The following is a 20,179-nucleotide window of genomic DNA, read 5'->3' as shown; positions in this document are numbered from 1 at the left end:
GAAAAAGATAAAAGACTGCATACAAATCTATTGGATCAACTGAAAAAGTTTTAAGCTGATAATTTATTCTCTTCTTTAGAGTAGAAGAGTATGTACGAGAACAATAAGTAAAATAATGTACGAAACTGACCACTTGTGCATACTATACTACAATTAGCTTATTTTTATGCGTTCATCTATAGGTTGTATGTACTAGATTAACAGACTATTAATGTATATTGTGATTAGCAATTTATTAATACAGATTAATTATCATATAATGTTCAAGATAGTTATCTTTAGAATTCTTGATCGTTTTATGCCTTTCTCTTTGCTTGTTTGTATATATGGCAAGTTCTGTGTCATTTTTATGCAGGTTATGTAGCAGAAAAAAAAAGAATAAACTCTAATGGAGTTTTATTCTTTTCGTTGATGAGCTGCATCAAAGATGTTTCAAAGCTAAATCTATTCAGTGTTATCACTGTATTTGCACTTTGAGCGATTATTTTAATACATTTTATTTTGGTCAAATCCTAGAATAACTTTATGACAACTTTTCGGAAACTTCAGGGCTCTAATCTTCTGGTTGGTCCTGAGTACATATCAGAAAAATCTATGTGGATGGAAGACAGAGGAACCGTTGAAATGGCTATAATACAAGAATTTCTTGTTCACGCGCCTCATGAATAGGTTGATGTATGAGTAGGCCATTTGATGTTCTGTGGCATTGCTTTAGGAAAATAGTACTTATTCTCAAATGTGTTATTGTTCGTGTTTAGGAAAAATTGAACTAATTGAATAATGAATTATGCGCTGTGTTTTCGAGATCCAAGATACCTGTTAAGGTTTTTCAAAGGCCCTTGAGCCATGAGTGAGAGGAAAATTGGTGAGAATGAAGAGATAGCAATGGTGTACTCAACAGTTGAACTTCCAATGAAAATAGATCAGTTCTTGCATCTAGGTTTAAACTTCTATGGTCACCACACATTCATGAATAAAGTTAGGGCAGCTCGGGAAGATTTGCATGTGAAGGAAATAAGTTATGCCTTCAGTGTAAATTTCGAATATTTCAATTAGATACATTAATTGGAGAAAAAAAATCCTCTCAAAGGATGAAATTCATTATTGGAAAATATCTGCATTCACTAACTATGAATAGTCTAATATCAATGTTCATCAGCAAGGTAACTTTCTTAAATACAATTCAGAAATGTCCCCCTTTTTCAACATTAAAGATGCCAAAGCTTTAGATTAATATCTGTATCTCATTAATTTACTATCCAAAATATCTTCCAGGTCTGAGCGTGTTTATAAAACAGGAATAGATGGCCAGACACTTGTTGAAGCCCGATATATTAACCTATCTCTTCATTATCTGGAGCAAGTTATCCTGTCGTTATCTGGAACGAAGCGAGGTCACGTTCCGTACCGTAATTCTTTGATGACTTCTGTGTTACGAGACTCATTAGGGGGAAACTGTATGACGTCTATGATCGCCACATTCTCTATGCACAGGAAAAATATTGAGGTAGGCAAAACTTTAAATACTAAAGCTTATTTAATAATGAGTGAGGAGAAAATAAATAAATAAATAAATAAATAAATAAATAGATAAATAAATAATAGTAGTAAGTAAGTAAGCAAGCAAGTAAGTAAGTCAGTCAGTCTCTCTCACTCTTTCTTTCTTTCTACAGATATGAAATGTTTGTAGTGGTTATGTGTGGTTAATACTGTCAACCCCCCTTCGTGTGAATTTTATAGCAATCGCGTAGCTCAAAACATAGGGAGATTGTCCTCTGAACATTTTCTATAATGTCCAGGAAAAGTTAATAACTTAATTTCATGAAAACAAACAACATGCCAAGTTTCATTAGTAAACATTTGTATTTTCAGTAAAGAACTTCGTCGTTAATGTGTACTGTGTATTGTGTTTAAAGAATGTGCAAAACCTTATCAGATCACAACTCGCGAAGACTGATTATTTTCTCTATTTGACAACGATGATCAGATAGCAAACACATACCTCCTGAATTGATGTCGTCGGTGGTCCTCTGGAAGCAAGGTGCAGCTTGGCAAACTCCAACAATTTGGAATGATGAAACTACCAAGATTTTAGAACTTTAAATAATTGTAGAAATTATAATGGAGAATAGTCCACCATGACTAGTGACTATTCGCTGACTATTAACTCTCTCTTAATAAATCTCGTTGAATCATGATCCTTAGACTGTTCCTAGTAGAATGAATCCTTAGAAGGCTCTCCTTAGAATGACCACCTTCCAGTCTCGGTAGAGTATTTATTTGGAACACGTCAATTTCCAAACTGCCACCTTGATTCACGTCACTCCACGTGTTTGCTATCTCATTGCCGAAATTCACATTTCTGCAATGATCATCAAATAGACAAAATCTCCAGACGTCTATCTCCGTAATCTGACAGTTTTGTCACATCCTAAAATTGTGTTGATGTTAACAAATAACAAGTAACAAATAGAATTTACAATGACTCTTACAATAGTTCTTACTCTGCAATTTACACATTTGTTGTCCTTCGTCATCATAACATTACAAATTCACATGTCTGTGTTTACGTCTTACATAAAACAAAAACAATAACTTGGACAACAGTACAATCTCATCACAATTTTGAAATGTATTTTCTTTTACTTAATTTTACGTTTTGTAATTTCTTGCCTTTAATTTTGTTACATCTTTTTGTCTTTATTTTAGCCAATTATTATACATTTTTAAAATATAAATTTATTTAACTCTAACTCCTCAACAATACTGTGAAGAGATGGCTTCCATCTGTTCTAATCAACTTCAATTTTGCTTTTCTTCTGAAGTATCTGATGTTTTGAATAGTTCTATTATAAGATTTAACATTAATTAGTTTCTCTAAGTTAAATATCATGCTTCAGTCACTCTTATATATTTGTTTTAGGAGACGCTTTCTACCTGTCGATTTGCGCAGCGTGTTTCTCTGATCAAGAATGATGCTAAAGTGAACGAAGAAGAAAATCCGGAACAAATAATAGCAAACCTCCGAAACGAAGTGCGTGAGCTTAAAGACCAGATAGCTTTACTCACCGGGAAGGCCGTAAGTAAAACCCTGAGTTAAAAATTACAGAAATTTAAGAGTCGTCAGATAGAAACCGTTAACGTATATCCACAACAATTTTTTAGAGGTAGTTGGTGAGTGCTTCAAATTATATGCCCGTAGCCAAATTATATACCCTCTTTAAAAATTATTGCGTGAGTACCTTAGGATTCTGAAACATGGATTTTTGGATAGCGCACATATTAGTTCCTAAGTGAAGTCAGCCCGACTACGGTAGGTTCCATAGTTTTGGAACTATGGACCTGTGAAGTTCATTTTTTCATACATTCGGCAGCCCATAACTTCAAAACAGGGTGTCTACTAAAATTCCAAAATGAAATTTCGTGACATTTTCGTGACCTTTTCTTTACCAAACCATAAAATTTCGTATCATTTTCGAGAGCAAATTCGGGTGCGAATTAGGTCGAATTTTTATGCAAGCGATAGAAGAGTGCTTTGCTTGCGATTTGGTAGCATCAAAAGCCGACCACACACATTTTTGGTGGTGAACTTTGATGTTTTATAGAACAAAATTTTCAAGTCTCTACTTATATTTGTACAGATTTAAAAAAAAATCGTGACCCAAAAGCTAAATTTCGTGACTTTTTCTTGACTTTCATGACCGTTTTCAGATTTCGTGACTTTTTCGTGGCATTCGTGACTTTCGTGACCGATAGAGACCCTGCAAAAGGAAACTTTTGTCTTATCTTGGTGTCAGGAATCACCTCCCAAATGTTGACAGTGTTGTTTTAAAATACCCTGTACACATAAAATTATGACAAAATATTAGGCGTGTCACCAATAGTATTTAAAAATAACGTCTACCACTGTATCAGCATTTATGTTTGATAATATTTTACGTCTTACAAGAATACTTGTACTAGTTATATGTTTCGGAAACGTAGTTTAACTGAGTGATACGTAAGTAAAGCGTGAAATATGAAATATATAGAAGAGAAACCACATTCTCAAGAATACACTTACGAATTAGCAATGATAAACATTTATTTGTGTGAGAATTTTAGTTTCTTGCTGTAATGCTGAAGTTATCTCGCAACAGTAGAAGAGACTATTTCTCGTAATTTAAGTCGTTTCTAGGAACTGTTTTAACACTATTCTTTGTAAGACATAAATATTATAATTTCGACGTATCTTCTTACGATTTTACCCATATTTAATGATAATTATTTTGATCTGGCAGTAGCATCATGGGATAGCAATAGTAGGCCAACAACTTTCAAAGTTATTTCAGACTTCCTTGTACTTTCTGACTTCAGTTACAACAACGTTATTAGCCTAAGGTGAATTTAAAAAATACATTATACAGTTTGCTAATGACCTTCAAATATACTGCTCGTGCTGTTATTTTCGTTGTTATGCCAATGCTGTGCGAATTTTGTAATTACTGCTTCCCATTCATCATTTAACGATCCTTTGTCTAAATTTATTTATTTAATGAATAAATAAATTTTCAAATATGAGCCTCTACTACATTTCTGGCCACCAATAAAATTTTCGAATCTTCTACCTTGTGTTGTGTTTCTTGAGATGTTTTGATATACCTGACACCGGGATTTCCGCTTTTGAATCTCTAATATGCTTCTTGACTTAGTCTTTTAGCCCCCTTCCCCCCCCCCCTCTTATGTAACTCTCATGACAACTGCATTTTATTTAGTAAATATCCGATTTTTCATTGGGATTCGTGTAATAACTCTTAATTAGATAATGTTGTTTTCTAAAGTTTTGGGAGGTTCAAAAGCTGTATCGAAACTATGTTGCATTTAGATCTTATTCAATTTAGTGTGAGATTGTACTTGTAATTAAGGATTATGGATTTGCATCCAGCAATTTGTATCGTCAGAATTTGAGACAAAATCACTTACTTTGATCACAGTTGTGCATTCTTGCGAAATATATAAATTTAATAAATTAAAATTATATAGAATAACAATAGAAACACTTATCATTCACTTGAAACTGAAAGAGTAGAAAATTTTATAATAAAAGAAGTTATGCATCCGTGGAATAGAATGGTAAAAGTAGGCCGTTCATTTTCATACAAACTATATTTCCTTTATCACGCCGACCGTCCCTTTAATATCAAGTATTTGGAAACAAATTGCTGATTAATAGTTACTTTTGAAAAATATTCATTTTCGAAAAAAAAAAATGAACAAAACAGGTAAAGACGCCATACAATTCAACCAACGGGAAATAAACTACACATAAACAGCAGCAACTATAAAACTTGTTGTTTTCCTCCGATCTCAAATATATCTAAAATATATAGCTCTTTACCTAAAATATTAGATATACACTAGTTTTTTTTATTATAGTATATCGTTTGGTTTCAGTTAAAGATGAAGGAAAAGTGATTTCAAAACCTTCTCTTCTTTTTCATTTATTTATTTGTTTTGTTTTGTTTTTGTGCTCACGATTCAGATAGATCGAAAGTACTTCAACCTTAGTCAGACGCAAGAATTTTGAAGAACAAGAGTAGAAAATCAAAAGCCACGACGGGCAAAAACCACCGAACGCACAAGACATTTTGGTTCCTTTATCATCATTATCATTATTTTATTTTTCTTTCTGTCTTCAGATTCCATGTTTTTGCTTCTTTATGTGAGCACAGAGTTTTCACGTAGATAAAAATAGTTTAATTCTAGAATTACTCAGTATTTTGTCACCAATTTTTTTACTGATATATATACTGATTTTTGCATAATACCTTGCTCAAGGGGATTCAAATCTCGAAACTTGCTACGCCACTGGTCAGTTAGAACTTTCATTATAATTATCTAATGGATATTGAACAAACAAATTTTTCAATTCACGGAAGTTCCTTCCTGTATGCACTCACTTTACAGTATTAAAACGTTCTTTTTCATTTCCAGCCGAATGAGGAACTGACAAACGAAGAGGAAGCTGAATGCGAGAAATTGGTTGAAGATTTCCTAGAATCACATGATTCTAAATTAATACCACGTCTCTCTTGCGACTTACGGAAAATACAAAAATGTTTTCATATTCTCAAATCGAAGTACAGAAGCACAGAAGACGATAATAATACTTCGAATAGGAATAGCCTTACAACGTCGGAAGCTAACGACAGGCTTCAGCAACTTATTATACAAAGGGATAAAGAAATTGGTATCCTTTGCTTCCTTCTGTATCTCATATTTTATTTATATTTCTAGACTAGCAAATGCACTTTGACTAGAAGATCAACAGAATTGCCATGTGTTAATTTTCCATCACTTGATCATTAGATTTGATTTTTTTTAACAAAAGAAACACTGACCAAAGCTTAAAACACACTTTAATATATATAATAATTATAATAAGTTGTATAATAAGTTGCTGAATTTCTTTATATATATATATATATATATATATATATATATATATATATATATATATATATATATATATATATAAAGTGTGTTTTAACCTTTGGTCAGTGTTTCTTTTGTTAAAAAAATCAATCCAAAGCCATGGATAGTCTTACCATTAGATTTGAATATATTTTTAATATGTCATAGTATATCAACTTAACTAATTAAAATAGTAGGCACAATTCGCCTTACTTCTATCGATGTTTACATTCTAACAGATTAAATTCGTTACCAATAAGTTATTTTTATAATTAATGATATTTTGGTCAGTGCATTAGTTTTTGTCAACTAAAAAAAAGAATGATCCAAAAAAAGATAGATCAAAAGATTGCGATCTTTAGTTTTGGGAACAAGAGCCACAAAATTTTTGAATGGCCCCTAGATCGAGTTTTTGTATTTTTTACGAAGTAAGCACATCATACTAAGTTAAGTGATAGTTTGGGTCTAGCTCCAATATATGTAGTTCTCCAAATATAAGGCCTACATGAAAATTTTTGACTGAAATATAATGGATATTTTGATTAAAAAAATGTTTTTAACCTTTTTAGTCAGTATGGAAATAAATTTGCAAGTATATAAAATTCTTGTTTCTTTTTAATGTTTTCTGTAATTCCTTTGTATTCTGGATCTTCTATATTCGAAAAATTTTCTTCACGTGAATTATAATGTTACTTTTAGTATGAAATAAGGCTTTTGCCGGGAAATTTATATGTCTGGCAACAAATATTGATTTATGTTTCTAAATTAGGAATAATTGAATGTTTCTACAAGAAAATCTGCTTTAAATTAGAACTGCTTGCATGTTTTGATTTTTGAGTTCCATTTGTGTCCTTAACTATAAATAGCTATTTTGGTGAGCCTTCTTCGCAAGGAAAAGAAAAGGACGTTAGAAGCTGTGACAGCTCTGGAAAGCTCAGAAGTTGACAGAAGGCCTCTGATCACCTCCATTGTTGATACTGGTAAGTGCTCGAGTAGAAAAAATGATCAAAGTTAGAATAATTTAATTTTTTATCGTAAAATAATGATTTTGCCTCTAAAATATTATTTTTAAGTGAACAATTGTACATAATTTATTTTACAGTTATTCTAAAACAAACATATTCCTTATCTTTATACAGTGAAACCTCTACTAATGGACACCTCTATAAAGCGGACACCTCCCTTAACGGACATATTTTGTAATCCCCAAACATTGGAATAGGAAAAAACATATTGGCAAACCTCTCTAAAGCGGACACTCTCTAGTACGGACACGGACAGTCTTTTCTGTCCTTTATAGGTATTATTTACCTCCGTATTACGGACACTTTCTCTAGAAATAAGTCGAAATGTGTAGTAAAAATACATTTTTAGTAATTCATATATGTCACCAAGAAAGCATTGTGACAATATTTTGCCCCCTTAACTGTCTGCTCAGCAACCCAGACGAAGCGTCTCTGTTTAACAACACTCTTATGTCCTTTGCTTGCATCCCACTCCCACCCAAGCTGTTTTAGACACAAAAGTGATTGACAGTTGCCCGCCGTTAGGGATGACACGTTATGCTACTGTCCCGTTGGAGTCTCTAACCAACCAGAAGACAAGTTTAGTAATTTTTGCACTGAGGTATGTATATTGTCTCAAAAAGGACACTTTAGGACTGCAATTACTCCACAAATTAAAGCGCCATACTGAAAACGAAGGAAGTACTGATAAGTATAAAGTGCACAGAACTATAACATGTTATTTCCATGTTGTGCCTCGAACATAGAGTATTGGATGACAGAGGATAATGCATGTGATATTCGTAAATACGTGATTCATGCAAAAAAAAAAACTTTCTAATTGTATATTTACCTTCCTCACTAATTTACATAACAAAAAATACTGAAACCTCTTGAAGGCGGAGACCTCTCTATAGCGGACAATATTTGATTCCCCACGGCTGTCCGCTTTAGAGAGGTTTCACTGTATAACTATTATCTACAAAATAAATTCAGTTATATCATTAATCAATGTTCTTTGAAACTATACTTCCATATCAACACCTTAACAACTCTGAGCGAAACTTATTATTTATTTATTTATTTATTTATTTTTTATTTTACAGTAAACATACCAAAAAGCAGTCAAAAAGTTCCCGAAATGTAGTTTTGTCATTTGTGATGCCATCACAACGACTCTTGTACAGGACAGTCCTTAGGTTGTCTACTTATGAACCTGACAAGTGTGAACAGGTGATAACAGGCGGTGTACGAATAGGTAGCTGAACCGTGGCGTGCGTGGTGATCATTTGGCGCAATGTCAGAGTTCAAGTAACGCGCAAACATCAAGTTCATGTGCAAATTTATTTATTTATTTATTTATTTATAACAGGTTGCAGATACAGCAGTAGGCCATTTTACACTGAAACATTTTAACAATTTGATAACATAACAATTGAATAACAATTTGAGGTCAAGACAACACCGACATTACAAAAATAGCTTATTTATAGATGATCTAAAAGTATACTCACTTGAAAAACGTCTACAGTTTCTGGTAATGGGGAAATCTGCTTCTGAGTCTTTGATAGCCTTAAAACAGTTTGCGGTGGCAATGCTTTAAGAAAATATTGGCCTCAAAGATGCCCGTTTCACCACCGTAGAAGACGATCAAAACCAATGTTACAGCAGAACTGCGAAAGATACGGTACCAAAACAGGTGTAGAATCCTCTGAGAAGACGGAAAGAAAGAAGAAAGGACGGTGATTTCGGATGTTGAGTTTTTTTTTTCTTGAGACAGGAGGACAAAGGAAAGATGCCTGTAGTTTTGTCAAGGACTAAAATATATCTGAAAGGGATGTAGTTTTAGTTTATAGTTGGTTGTAAAGTTCTGTTGTTCGAAGTTAATTGGGAAATAAAACCATACAGAACATATGTGAATCTTATTGAAGTGGAATAGAGTGCTCTCACAGTAGTATAGTGTTTATGAAGGTATTGAGTACGTTTTCAGTCGTAACATTTCTGGCGCCACAGCGTGGAGCAGTGACTTGTAGTTTGTGAGAGCACAAGAGTCCAGTTTTAGTTTGTTCGAATTAGTTGCAAATAATGGATACAATGAACGAGTTAATTATTGGAAGGAAACCTGTAAGAGTTTCATTAATAAGAACTTGTGAACTATTAATCGGTGAGTTTGAAAAGGACGATCCAGATGAAGAAACACTACAACTAAACGTTACGAAATTAGAAAGGTTGTTTACCGAACTTTCCACTTTCGATGAAAAGATTTTAGGTGAAATTCTTTGTGATACATGTACGGACTTTGATATCCGGTACGAAGTACAATACAGGTCAATAGAAGAGTACCGAACTAAAGTGGATGAAGTGCGCGTGAAATACGACAAATTTCTAAGGCGCGAAACGGACAAAAGCAGTAATAATGGTAGCCAGGCAGGTTCTACTGCAGGACGCAGAAAGCTGAAGTTGCCAAAGTTAGAACTAAAGAGTTTTGGTGGTGAAATTAATGAATGGTTAAGTTTTTGGAGCCAGTTTAAACGTATACATGACGACGAAGAGATAGAGAAAGAGGACAAGTTTCAATACCTTCGTCAGGCAATCGTAACAGGTACAAGGGCCTGGGATGTTGTAGTCAGTTACCCGCCTACCGGTGAAAACTATGATAAAGTGATTGAAAGTTTAAAAACACGGTTCGGAAGGGAAGAACTTTTAACGGAGTACTACGTGCGCGAGTTACTCGGACTAGTTATCCAGAACGTGTCGGCGCCAAAGGACAGTGGAAGTTCGCCGTTATTTTCGTTATATGATAAACTGGAATCACACCTGCGGTCCTTAGAAACAATAGGAGTGACTAGTGATAAGTGCGCAGCGATGCTGTTTCCTCTGGTAGAGTCGTGTTTACCAAAGGATGTGTTACGTGTTTGGTTAAGACACACCGGAAGTGACAATGCAAATGAAAATGGATCCAATTTTTACAGTGAGAAAATGAACCAGTTGTTGGTGTTTTTAAGAAATGAAGTGAAAGGTGAGGAAAGAATCAGATTGATACAAGCAGGATTTAAGCTAGCAGGCAGTGGTAGTACGGTTAGAAGTAAAAGGAGTTCTACAGAAAACAAATTTCCAACTGCAAACAACTTGTTTTCCAGCCATCAACAAGAAGTACCGGTCAGAAAAAGGTGCGCGTTCTGTGAAGAAATGCATGCGGAACAAAATTGTGTGAAAGCGCGAGACTTAACATTGGAAGAAAAGAAAAAGTTGTTGATAAAGAACGAACGTTGTTTTTCGTGTTTCAAGCCAAAACACTACGCGCGCGAGTGTGAATTGAACATTAAATGTTTCAAGTGCAAGGGGAAACATTTCGCGATTATGTGCAATAAATTATCGGTACAAAGTAATAAGAAAATTGGGGATGGTAAAGAATCTGCCACATGTACCTTAACAAATCAAAATTCTAGCGAACAGTACCTATTACAGTCGATTAAGGTTAGCGTACTGGTAAATGGGACAGTACGTGAGATAAGGGCGTTCATTGATATGGGATCACAGCGTTCGTATATTTTAGAAAGAACCGCGCGTGAAATTGGTCTTGTTCCACAAGGGGAGGAAACATTAGTACATATACTGTTTGGGGGTGTTCATTCAAACAAAGAAAAGCACAAACGTTATGAAATCTGTGTGGGTGCCGTCTGTGGAACTTTTACCACAAAACTAGAAGTGTTGGAGAGACCGATCATTTGCAACAATATTCAAAGTGTAAAAAGGGGTCCGTGGTTAAAGGAAATAAAAGCGAAGAAGATCTGGTTAACAGACTTTGGTGTGGATGGTAGTGAAATTGAACTACTTATTGGAGCTGATATGGCCGGACAATTGTTAACTAATAATGTGCATAAACTAGATTCAGGTCTTGTTGCTGTGGAAACGAAGCTAGGGTGGGTAGTGATGGGGAAAATCCCTGCCCACAAGGAAGACTACGAAGGGGTGTCAGCAATGTGTGTTACTTCACTGTTGACACAGAACGTAACAATAGCTGATCTGTGGAGGTTAAATACATTAGAAATCACAGACCCGGTGCAGAGTGTAACACGTAAAGAACGGGAACAGGAAGTTATCGAACACTTCGAGAAAACCGTGAGGATCAATGAAGAACGGAGGTACGAATTGAGTTTGCCGTGGAGTGAATATCATCAATCGCTTCCTGATAATTTAAGCATTGCGGAAAAGAGATGTCTGATGGTGTCGGAGAAATTAGTTCAACAGAAGAAGTATGAAGAGTACGATGCAGTTTTTCAAGAATGGGAAAGGGACGGCATTATAGAAGAGGTGCATAAAGATGAAGTTTTGGTTCCAGGTTACTATTTACCACATCGTGCTGTGTTTAAGGAGAATTCGACAACTAAAATCAGACCAGTGTTTGATGCTTCTTGTAAAGTGAAAGGCGCGCCTTCATTAAATGATTGTTTGGAAAAAGGCCCAAATCCAGTCGAACTTATACCAGCTTTATTATTGAGATTTAGAGAGAAAAAGATTGGGGTTGTCTCCGACATAAAGAAAGCTTTTTTGCAAATAGTGGTAAACGAAAGAGATCGTGATTTTTTAAGATTCCTATGGTGGGAGGACTTCTCCAACAAGAAACAGAAATTATACAGACACAATCGGGTTGTGTTCGGTTTGAATTGTAGTCCATTTCTCCTGGGAGCTGTGTTGAACCTCCTTTTAACCAATGCCCCTCCGATGTATAAGGAAATTGCGGACAGACTGAAGCAGTCGTTTTACGTAAATAATTGTGTAACTTCCGTTAGTAGTGAGGCAGAACTGGGTATCTTCATTGAACATTCTACTAAGTTGTTAGCTGAAGCAAAGTTTGACCTGCGAGGATGGGAGCATACAGTTTTACAAGCAGAAAGTCAGGAAGAAAGGGTTATTCCGGTACTAGGCGTAGTTTGGGAAAAGTGCAAAGATGTTTTGAGCTGTGATCTACACTGTTTCGACGAAACTGAAGAGACCGTTACCAGAAGGTCCATTCTTTCTGCGGCGCACAAGATTTTTGATCCGATTGGATTCTTGTCACCTATGACACTAATCCCTAAACTACTAATACAAGAAAGTTATAACGCGAAAGCTAATTGGGATGAGGTAGTTCCAGAAGACACTGCACGGAAGTTCCGGAAGTGGTCTAAAAATATCACAGTGTTACAGGAGATAAAAGTTCCCAGACGCTTCACGATTGATCCGTGTAGAAAGTCGTGGAGTTTGCATGTTTTTTGTGACGCTTGTCAATACGCTTATGCGTGTGTAATATTTTTAAGAAGTGAAAGTGCTGGAAAGGTTGAAGTTCAGTTACTAGCGAGTAAATCTAGAGTTGCGCCACTGAAGAAGGTTACAATACCACGACTCGAGCTAATGGCATGTTGAATCGGTGCACGACTTGCTCGAACAGTTATTGATAGTTTGGAATTGGACATTTCTGTTTGTTATTGGACGGATTCAACTACTGCTCTGAGTTGGATCAAACGAGATGAACCTTGGGGCGTGTTTGTTGCAAACCGAGTTCAAGAAATAAGATCGACATCTGACATCTCGTGTTGGAGGCAGATCCCTGGTGAATTCAACCCAGCAGATCTTCCAAGCAGAGGCTGTGATGCTACTACCTTGTTGAATTCCAGATGGTGGGAGGGTCCAGGTTGGTTGAAAATGGAAGAAACCGATTGGCCAGTGAAGGATTCAACGGTGAACGAATTTGAAGTTAGCAGTGAAATAAAGAAAACTTCGGTTTCAATGCTGGTGAAGTGCGAGACGAAATGGTACCTACGATATTTCTCAACGTACGAGAAGGTTTTGCGAATGGTTACCTGGATTTGTAGGTTCGTAGAGAACTGTCGCTTGAATCCTGGGGACAAATATTCAGGAGAGTTAACAAGTGGTGAATTAGCAAATGCAGAAAGGCTGTAACTACGCATTGTTCAAAGGGAATCTTTCAGTTCAAATGATACAAGATTGAAGACTCTGGTTACTTTTGAAGACAGTGATGGTTTGCTACGGGTGAAAACAAAGATATCAAGGAGAGATGATGATGAATATTTTAGATATCCTATTATTTTGCCACCGGACCACAAGTTGGTACATATGTTGATAATGCAAGAACACTTGGAAATGTTACACGCTGGAACACAGATTCTATTGAACAAACTGAGGGAAAGATTTTGGATTGTACGCTCAAGAAAGACGGTGCGTTCTGTTATCCGCAAGTTTGTTAGGTGTAGAAGACATGATGCCAAGAAAATGTCCGTAAATCCAATTGCTTTACCTGAAGATCGAGTAAGAGATGCCTCAGTTTTTGAAATCACTGGAGTGGACTTAACTGGACCATTAATTCTGCAGGATGGCACGAAGGCAATTCTGCAGGATGGCACGAAGGCTTGGATAGTGTTGTTTACATGTGCAGTATATAGGGCTGTTCATCTTGAGTTGGTTCTACCCCTGTCAACTTGTGAATTTTTGTTGGCCTTACGAAGATTCGTAGCGAGAAGAGGAAGACCTAAAATCATCTACAGTGATAACGGGACCAATTTTGTGGGGACTAGTAATCTATTCCACACTATCAAGTGGGAGGAAATAGCTGTTGAGTCCTCAATCAAGAGAATTCAGTGGAAATTTATTCCACCTAGTGCGGCCTGGTGGGGTGGCTGGTGGGAGCGTATTATACGAACATTGAAATCCTTGTTAAAGAAAACGCTGGGGAGGGCATCGTTGAACTATCAGGAACTGATGACCTTACTATGTGACTGTGAAGCAGTTTTGAATTCCCGACCTTTGACCTACTTATCTGAAGATGATGATGATCTACAGCCGTTAACACCTGCCATGTTTCTTCAAGATAATCGGGAAACAGGTGTGCCAGATTTGGATGACATTGGAAGTTTTCAGTTAACAAAGAAGTACAGAAAACTACAAGACCTGAAGAAGAGATTTAGAGAGATTCAGGACTGAATATTTGGGACTATTAGTGCAGCGACAACGAGAGAAAGGGCGTGCTAAGGACATAAAGTTGGGTGACGTCGTCTTGGTTGAAACTGAAGAAAAACGTAGGATTAACTGGCCATTAGGGAGAGTAGTTGATTTCTTCCCGGGTCAAGATGATCATGTTAGAGTGGTGAAAGTGAAAACAGAAAACGGGATCCTTGTCCGTCCGGTGCAGAGACTGTATCCTCTAGAGGTATCGATGTCTGGGGATTTGGTTAACGACGCAGAACATCCTGTGGTGGAACGAATGGAGTCAGAACATGCTCTGGTGGAACCAATGGAGTCAGATCATGCTGTGGCGGAATCAGTGGAGTCACAATCTCCTGTGGTGAAGAGCAGCCGAGTTGGTGATTTATCTACGAGGCGTGGTCGAAAAGTGAAAGTTCCGTCAAGATACTTAGAGTAATTTGTTTTGATAGTCATCAAAAGGTGGGAGTGATGTAGAATCCTCTGAGAAGACGGAAAGAAAGAAGAAAGGACGGTGATTTCGGATGTTGAGTTTTTTTTTTTTTCTTGAGACAGGAGGACAAAGGAAAGATGCCTGTAGTTTTGTCAAGGACTAAAATATATCTGAAAGGGATGTAGTTTTAGTTTATAGTTGGTTGTAAAGTTCTGTTGTTCGAAGTTAATTGGGAAATAAAACCATACAGAACATATGTGAATCTTATTGAAGTGGAATAGAGTGCTCTCACAGTAGTATAGTGTTTATGAAGGTATTGAGTACGTTTTCAGTCGTAACAACAGGGCTTCCGTCTGTGTTTCCAACAATAACACGAGCAGTTGAGCAAGTGTGTGTTCCGAAGATGCCTTTGAAAGCGATTAAGTAGATGAGTACTTATATTGTGGCAATAAAGAGCTAAAACAAAATTCCAGGAACTTTTTGATGCTCTGGTATATATATTATATTTAAATAGCAATGGAACAACCAATTTAAAGTCATATTGTGAGAAATGTAAAAAGTTTCTTTTAGGAGTATAAAGCTTTTTGCCAGTCCAGATACATAAAGTAGTCGGAAATTTGCAAACATACGAATTTTTCACCTAAATTTTGATTTTTGGTGCTCGAAGGAAGACAAGTAAACATATGCAAAATAGAAACACGGCTTCTGACAAACTACGAAGGTGTCAAAAATTATCCGCAATGTAGCTATAATTTTCTTACAGAGTTCATATTGTCTTCTGTCGTCGTTTATTTTATTGATATGCTGTTGTGGTCATGCTATGAAAGTTTGATCCTAATTACTCCATTTGTCTCTCTTTTGTTGCAGATTGATCATGGCCGTTCCATTAGAAGTTTGTCCCAAAGAGGAACAACGACAGTGATGCGGTTTTTGTGGTCGGAAGGTGTATCAGAGGTCGTAATCCATCGAAGACTTTCAGCACAATACGGGAACACTGTCTTGCTGCAACGGAGTGTTTACGAATGGATTGAAAAATTCAAAAATGGTCGCTGACGCACGAGGAACGAGCCGTAGATGGTCGCCCGGCTCCTACTTGTGCCACCAATTTTGAATTTTTCATGGATTTCATGAATGGATTGTGGCCCCTAATACGAATACATCTTCCGACCACAAAAGCTGGATCACTGCTCGTTGTTCATCTTCGGTGCAAACTCGTAATGCAGCGGCCATGATGTATCTGCAACAAAAGGAAGACGAATGGAACAATTAGGTTCAAACTTTCATAGCATCACCACAACAGCATAGCAATAAAATAAACGACGAGATATGTCAGTATGAACAATACAAGAAAAGTTATAGCTACACTACGAAAAATTTTTGACTTATCCTCGTAAACATTTTAAGTCCAGTATAGTTCTCCTTGATTCCCGAATATAATTTTGAAAAGTATGAAATAAAGCGCGAACAGAATTCTTTTTTATATATGACTATGTGGAAGATTTTTAAATAACGCCGATTTCCTGTAACTTGTTAAGATACCATGCTTTGAAACAAAGCTACAGAGATCAAAGGTTGAGTCTTAATTGTTAAGTCGTGATTAGAGTCTTAGTCTGAAGTAGTAAACCAGGTACCACGACTTGTAGTAGATGTGTTAAAAGCATACTTCCCATAATACCAATATTTCTTGCCATTTAATTACGTTTCCTTTATTAAATATTTAATAATAAAAATAAATGCTCTAGAATTTCCACACCGTAGCACTGCATACACTGCTTAGACCCTTCGTTTCAATAAATAAATAAATAAATAAATAAAATCTCGTTTTACATCCCATGATAGTCTTGCAGACTGAAGAACATGAATGATTATGAAAGGAATTGATGGAATAAGGCTCTGAGAGGAGAAACTCCACGACCGCTCAACAGAGCTAAGCGCTCTACAGGGTAGCGACAAACTTAGAAATGTCAGGAAATTTCAAAAATCGGGAACAAAAAGCACGGAATTAAACTGAAAATTTTAAGACAGTTTCAGATGTGGTTAAGTGCTTTTTATTCTTTCTTTCGTCAAAATTAGAAACTTATCTGGATTCCGCTATCAACGTGTAATAAACTTACGTTCTGTAGCTGTACGCATTATCTTTTATCTTGAGCAGTGGAATATCATTCGGTGAATTACAACTAAATGCAGTTGGATCAATGGTGCAATAGTAAATTAATTTTCGACATACACATAATTCCAATCTTTTTTCCCCTTTCTCGTTCCCAATAGTTTGATTTTGTCCTGATGAAGGGATTTTGGAATACAGTTACTCGTGTTTGAGCTTCTGTGTTTTCATTAATGTATTTTATTGCGCAAAGAGACTTATTTCGGAGTTGCTTATGAGTTTACGAAAATTGCTAATAAAGTTGCACATCGGGTCAATACTCAGTGGATAACCGGGCTAACTTCGTCGGACCCTAGATCATTAAATATAGGATAGGTCTACTGATACCAAAGTGTAAGTGACTTTGTGCTTATAATGCAATATTTATTAATTGTTTTACGTTTTTAGGTACGTATTTAACCATTCCCCATCGATAGTTATACATTTATAATAATATATTAATGATAATGCATCTTGTGCGTTAAAAATAAATGTTCAATCTCATTTTAAAATAATTCTGACATTATAAATGATACACCAGTTTGAGAATGATATTTATGGAACACAACTTCAAATGAAGTTCGTTCTCACTCTTTGTGTAATCATTCTTTAAGCCGATTTCTTTAATGCTTTTTTATTGACAATACCAAAAGATGCCCGAAGTTTTATGACAAACTTGAAACTAAGACGATTAAAATAATGGAATATAATGAGGAGATAAAGCGTTTGAAGAATGAAATAATTACATAATACGAGGGTAAGTCAACTGAAAACCATAAAAGTAGGAATAAAAATCCGCATATGGCGCCAGTGAGCTGTAAGTTGGCATACCTGTTTACGATAGTATGCCGGATGTCTCCTAGGTGGCAGCAGCCGGCAGATGCACAAACACCGGTGCAACAACAGTTCCAAAATGGCAACCCCACTAGCCACATGCACCAGCGAGGAGCAGCGTTCTGTGATTCGGTTTTTGCGAAGTGAAGGTGTGAAACCGATTGACATTTTTAGGCGAATGAAGGTTCAGTATGGAGATGCGTGTTTGTCACAGCCACAAATCTATGAATGGTGCCGAAAATTTGCAAATGGTGTTACGTCTGTGGCCGATGCTCCACGCCCCGGCCAGGCTCGGCGCGTAGTGACTCCAGAGACCATTGCAGCCGTTGAAGCCATCGTTTTGGAAAACCGCCGTGTGACAATCGACGAAATTGCAGCATGTGTACACATGAGTCATGGATCGGCACATCATATTGTGAATGATGTTCTCCAGTTTCATAAGGTGTCTGCAAGATGGGTGCCCCGACAACTGACGCCTGAACTGAGACAGCGACGTGTTGATGCGTGCGAAGACCTTTTGTGGCGTGCTGAACGTGACGGTAATCCTTCCTGTCACGAATCGTCACTGGTGACGAAACATGGATGCATTACCATCAGCCTGAAACAAAGCGAGCGAGCAAGGGGTGGCGCCACTCCTCATAACCGAAACCGGCAGGAAGTTCCACTCCGATGAAGAGGTACGCAACGCGGTGCACGAGTGGTTGCGCCGTCGCCTGCAGGTATTCAGGCTCTTTCGAAGCGCTGGCGGACTTGCATTGAACGAGGAGGGGACTATGTTGAAAAGTGATTTACTTCTGTACCCTGTGTGACCAATAAATAATATTTAAAAAAAAATAATTATGGTTTTCATTTGACTCCCCCTCGTACTATTGCTTTGTTTTCTAAAGATATTAAGTTGTCTGAAGATTATTTCGCCCTTGGAGAACAAAATTAACAATACATTTATCGTGATTTGAAAATAACATGAAATCGCATATGCACCATTTTGTTCGATAACCTGTCCCACTTTTCCCAGCAACACCATAATGTCGTTGCTACAGAATTATTGTTGTTTCTAGTCAAATAATTATGACATGTGGTTTTCACATTAACTTATCATCATTCAAGAAGATCTACGGAGACTGACACAAATAATAGTCTTCGATGCTATACAGTAGACGCATTAAAACTTTCCAGCTAAAGTCTCTCAATTTCTGAAGGACAGTTAGAGATGTATGGGATTTGGCATTGTCAGCGTGATATATGACACCCTTTCTTGTTGACTGTCCAAACTTCCAAGTCTAGTTGGGCCATTTTGAGAAAGGGCCTGCAGTAATCCACTTCTAAGTGATACTAGCCGTAAAGCATTTAAAATAAGTCCCAAAAAGTTCTTTCAGAATATACATTTCACCAGATTTTTCGGGAAAAATAAGGATTAATCCTTTAATCGTTAACAACTTTCTAAAACGATTATCAATTATAAATTATCTCCTGCCAGCGTTCCCACTTATTTGGCAAGCACGAATTCCCTGACTTTTCTAACTTTTTCGGGTCTATGACATATATATATATATATATATATATATATATATATATATATATATATATATATATATATATATATATATATAGGGTGTTCTAGGAGGAAGGGGCAATACTTTGGGAAATGATAGTATGAATGAGTCTAAGCCAAAAAGTTCATATGAACATGGGTCCTAATTTCAACGGTTTGAGAGCTCCAGGTTGTGAACACACGTTACGTTACGTTACATTACGTTACGTATTACTTAACCTTTATTTATTCTATAGAGATGAACATAGCGGATTTGAAAGGTGATGGTTCCAATGGTATGCAACAAGTGGCAGCGTTCTCTTTGAAAGGGAAGCTATTGAGGGAAATTTGGGAAAGTTCAGGTTATTTTTTTAAATGGATAGCAACACTGATTCCCAAATATCCCTCCATAATTTTTCTTCCAAAAACACCACTGCCACATGTTGCATACAGTTGGAAAACCCATATCATCATCTTTCAAATTAGCTATGTCTTACCTCTGTAGAAAACCTATAGGGTGAGCAACATGCAATATAAAGTCAAAAATGGTTCACAACCTGTAGCTCTCAAACCGTTGAGATTAGGACCCATGTTTATATGAACTTTTTTTGCTTAGAATCATCCATACTACCAATTTCCGAAGTATTGGGTATTCCTCTTGGGACACCCTGTATATATAATATAAAAAGCAGGTACATTTTTTCCGAGCACGGGATTCCTCATCTTCTATGGCTATGCATGTATATAGTATCTGTGTAGGTATAGAAATATAGAAGTTATGAAAAATAAACTAATTTATT

At 36.4% G+C, this 20,179-nt stretch overlaps 1 protein-coding gene across 2 annotated transcripts in view; it reads left to right on the top strand.

The window, feature by feature from the left end:
* Positions 1 to 20,179, top strand: part of LOC145660719 (kinesin-like protein KIF6) — a 108,574-nt gene that overhangs the window by 48,870 nt on the left and 39,525 nt on the right. For both annotated transcript variants that reach the window (XM_081726088.1, XM_081726087.1), the window contains 4 exons: positions 1,276 to 1,507; positions 2,924 to 3,079; positions 5,974 to 6,229; positions 7,320 to 7,433. In XM_081726088.1, coding sequence (XP_081582214.1) covers positions 1,276 to 1,507; positions 2,924 to 3,079; positions 5,974 to 6,229; positions 7,320 to 7,433 — 758 coding nt within the window. The remainder of the gene's footprint in view (positions 1 to 1,275; positions 1,508 to 2,923; positions 3,080 to 5,973; positions 6,230 to 7,319; positions 7,434 to 20,179) is intronic.

Source organism: Thermobia domestica, chromosome 9, assembly GCF_964235325.1.
Source record: "Thermobia domestica chromosome 9, izTheDome1.hap1.1, whole genome shotgun sequence".
In the NCBI taxonomy this organism is placed as follows: domain Eukaryota; kingdom Metazoa; phylum Arthropoda; class Insecta; order Zygentoma; family Lepismatidae; genus Thermobia; species Thermobia domestica.
Note: the sequence above shows the minus strand (reverse complement) of the source record. Positions and strands in the feature narration are given on the sequence as shown.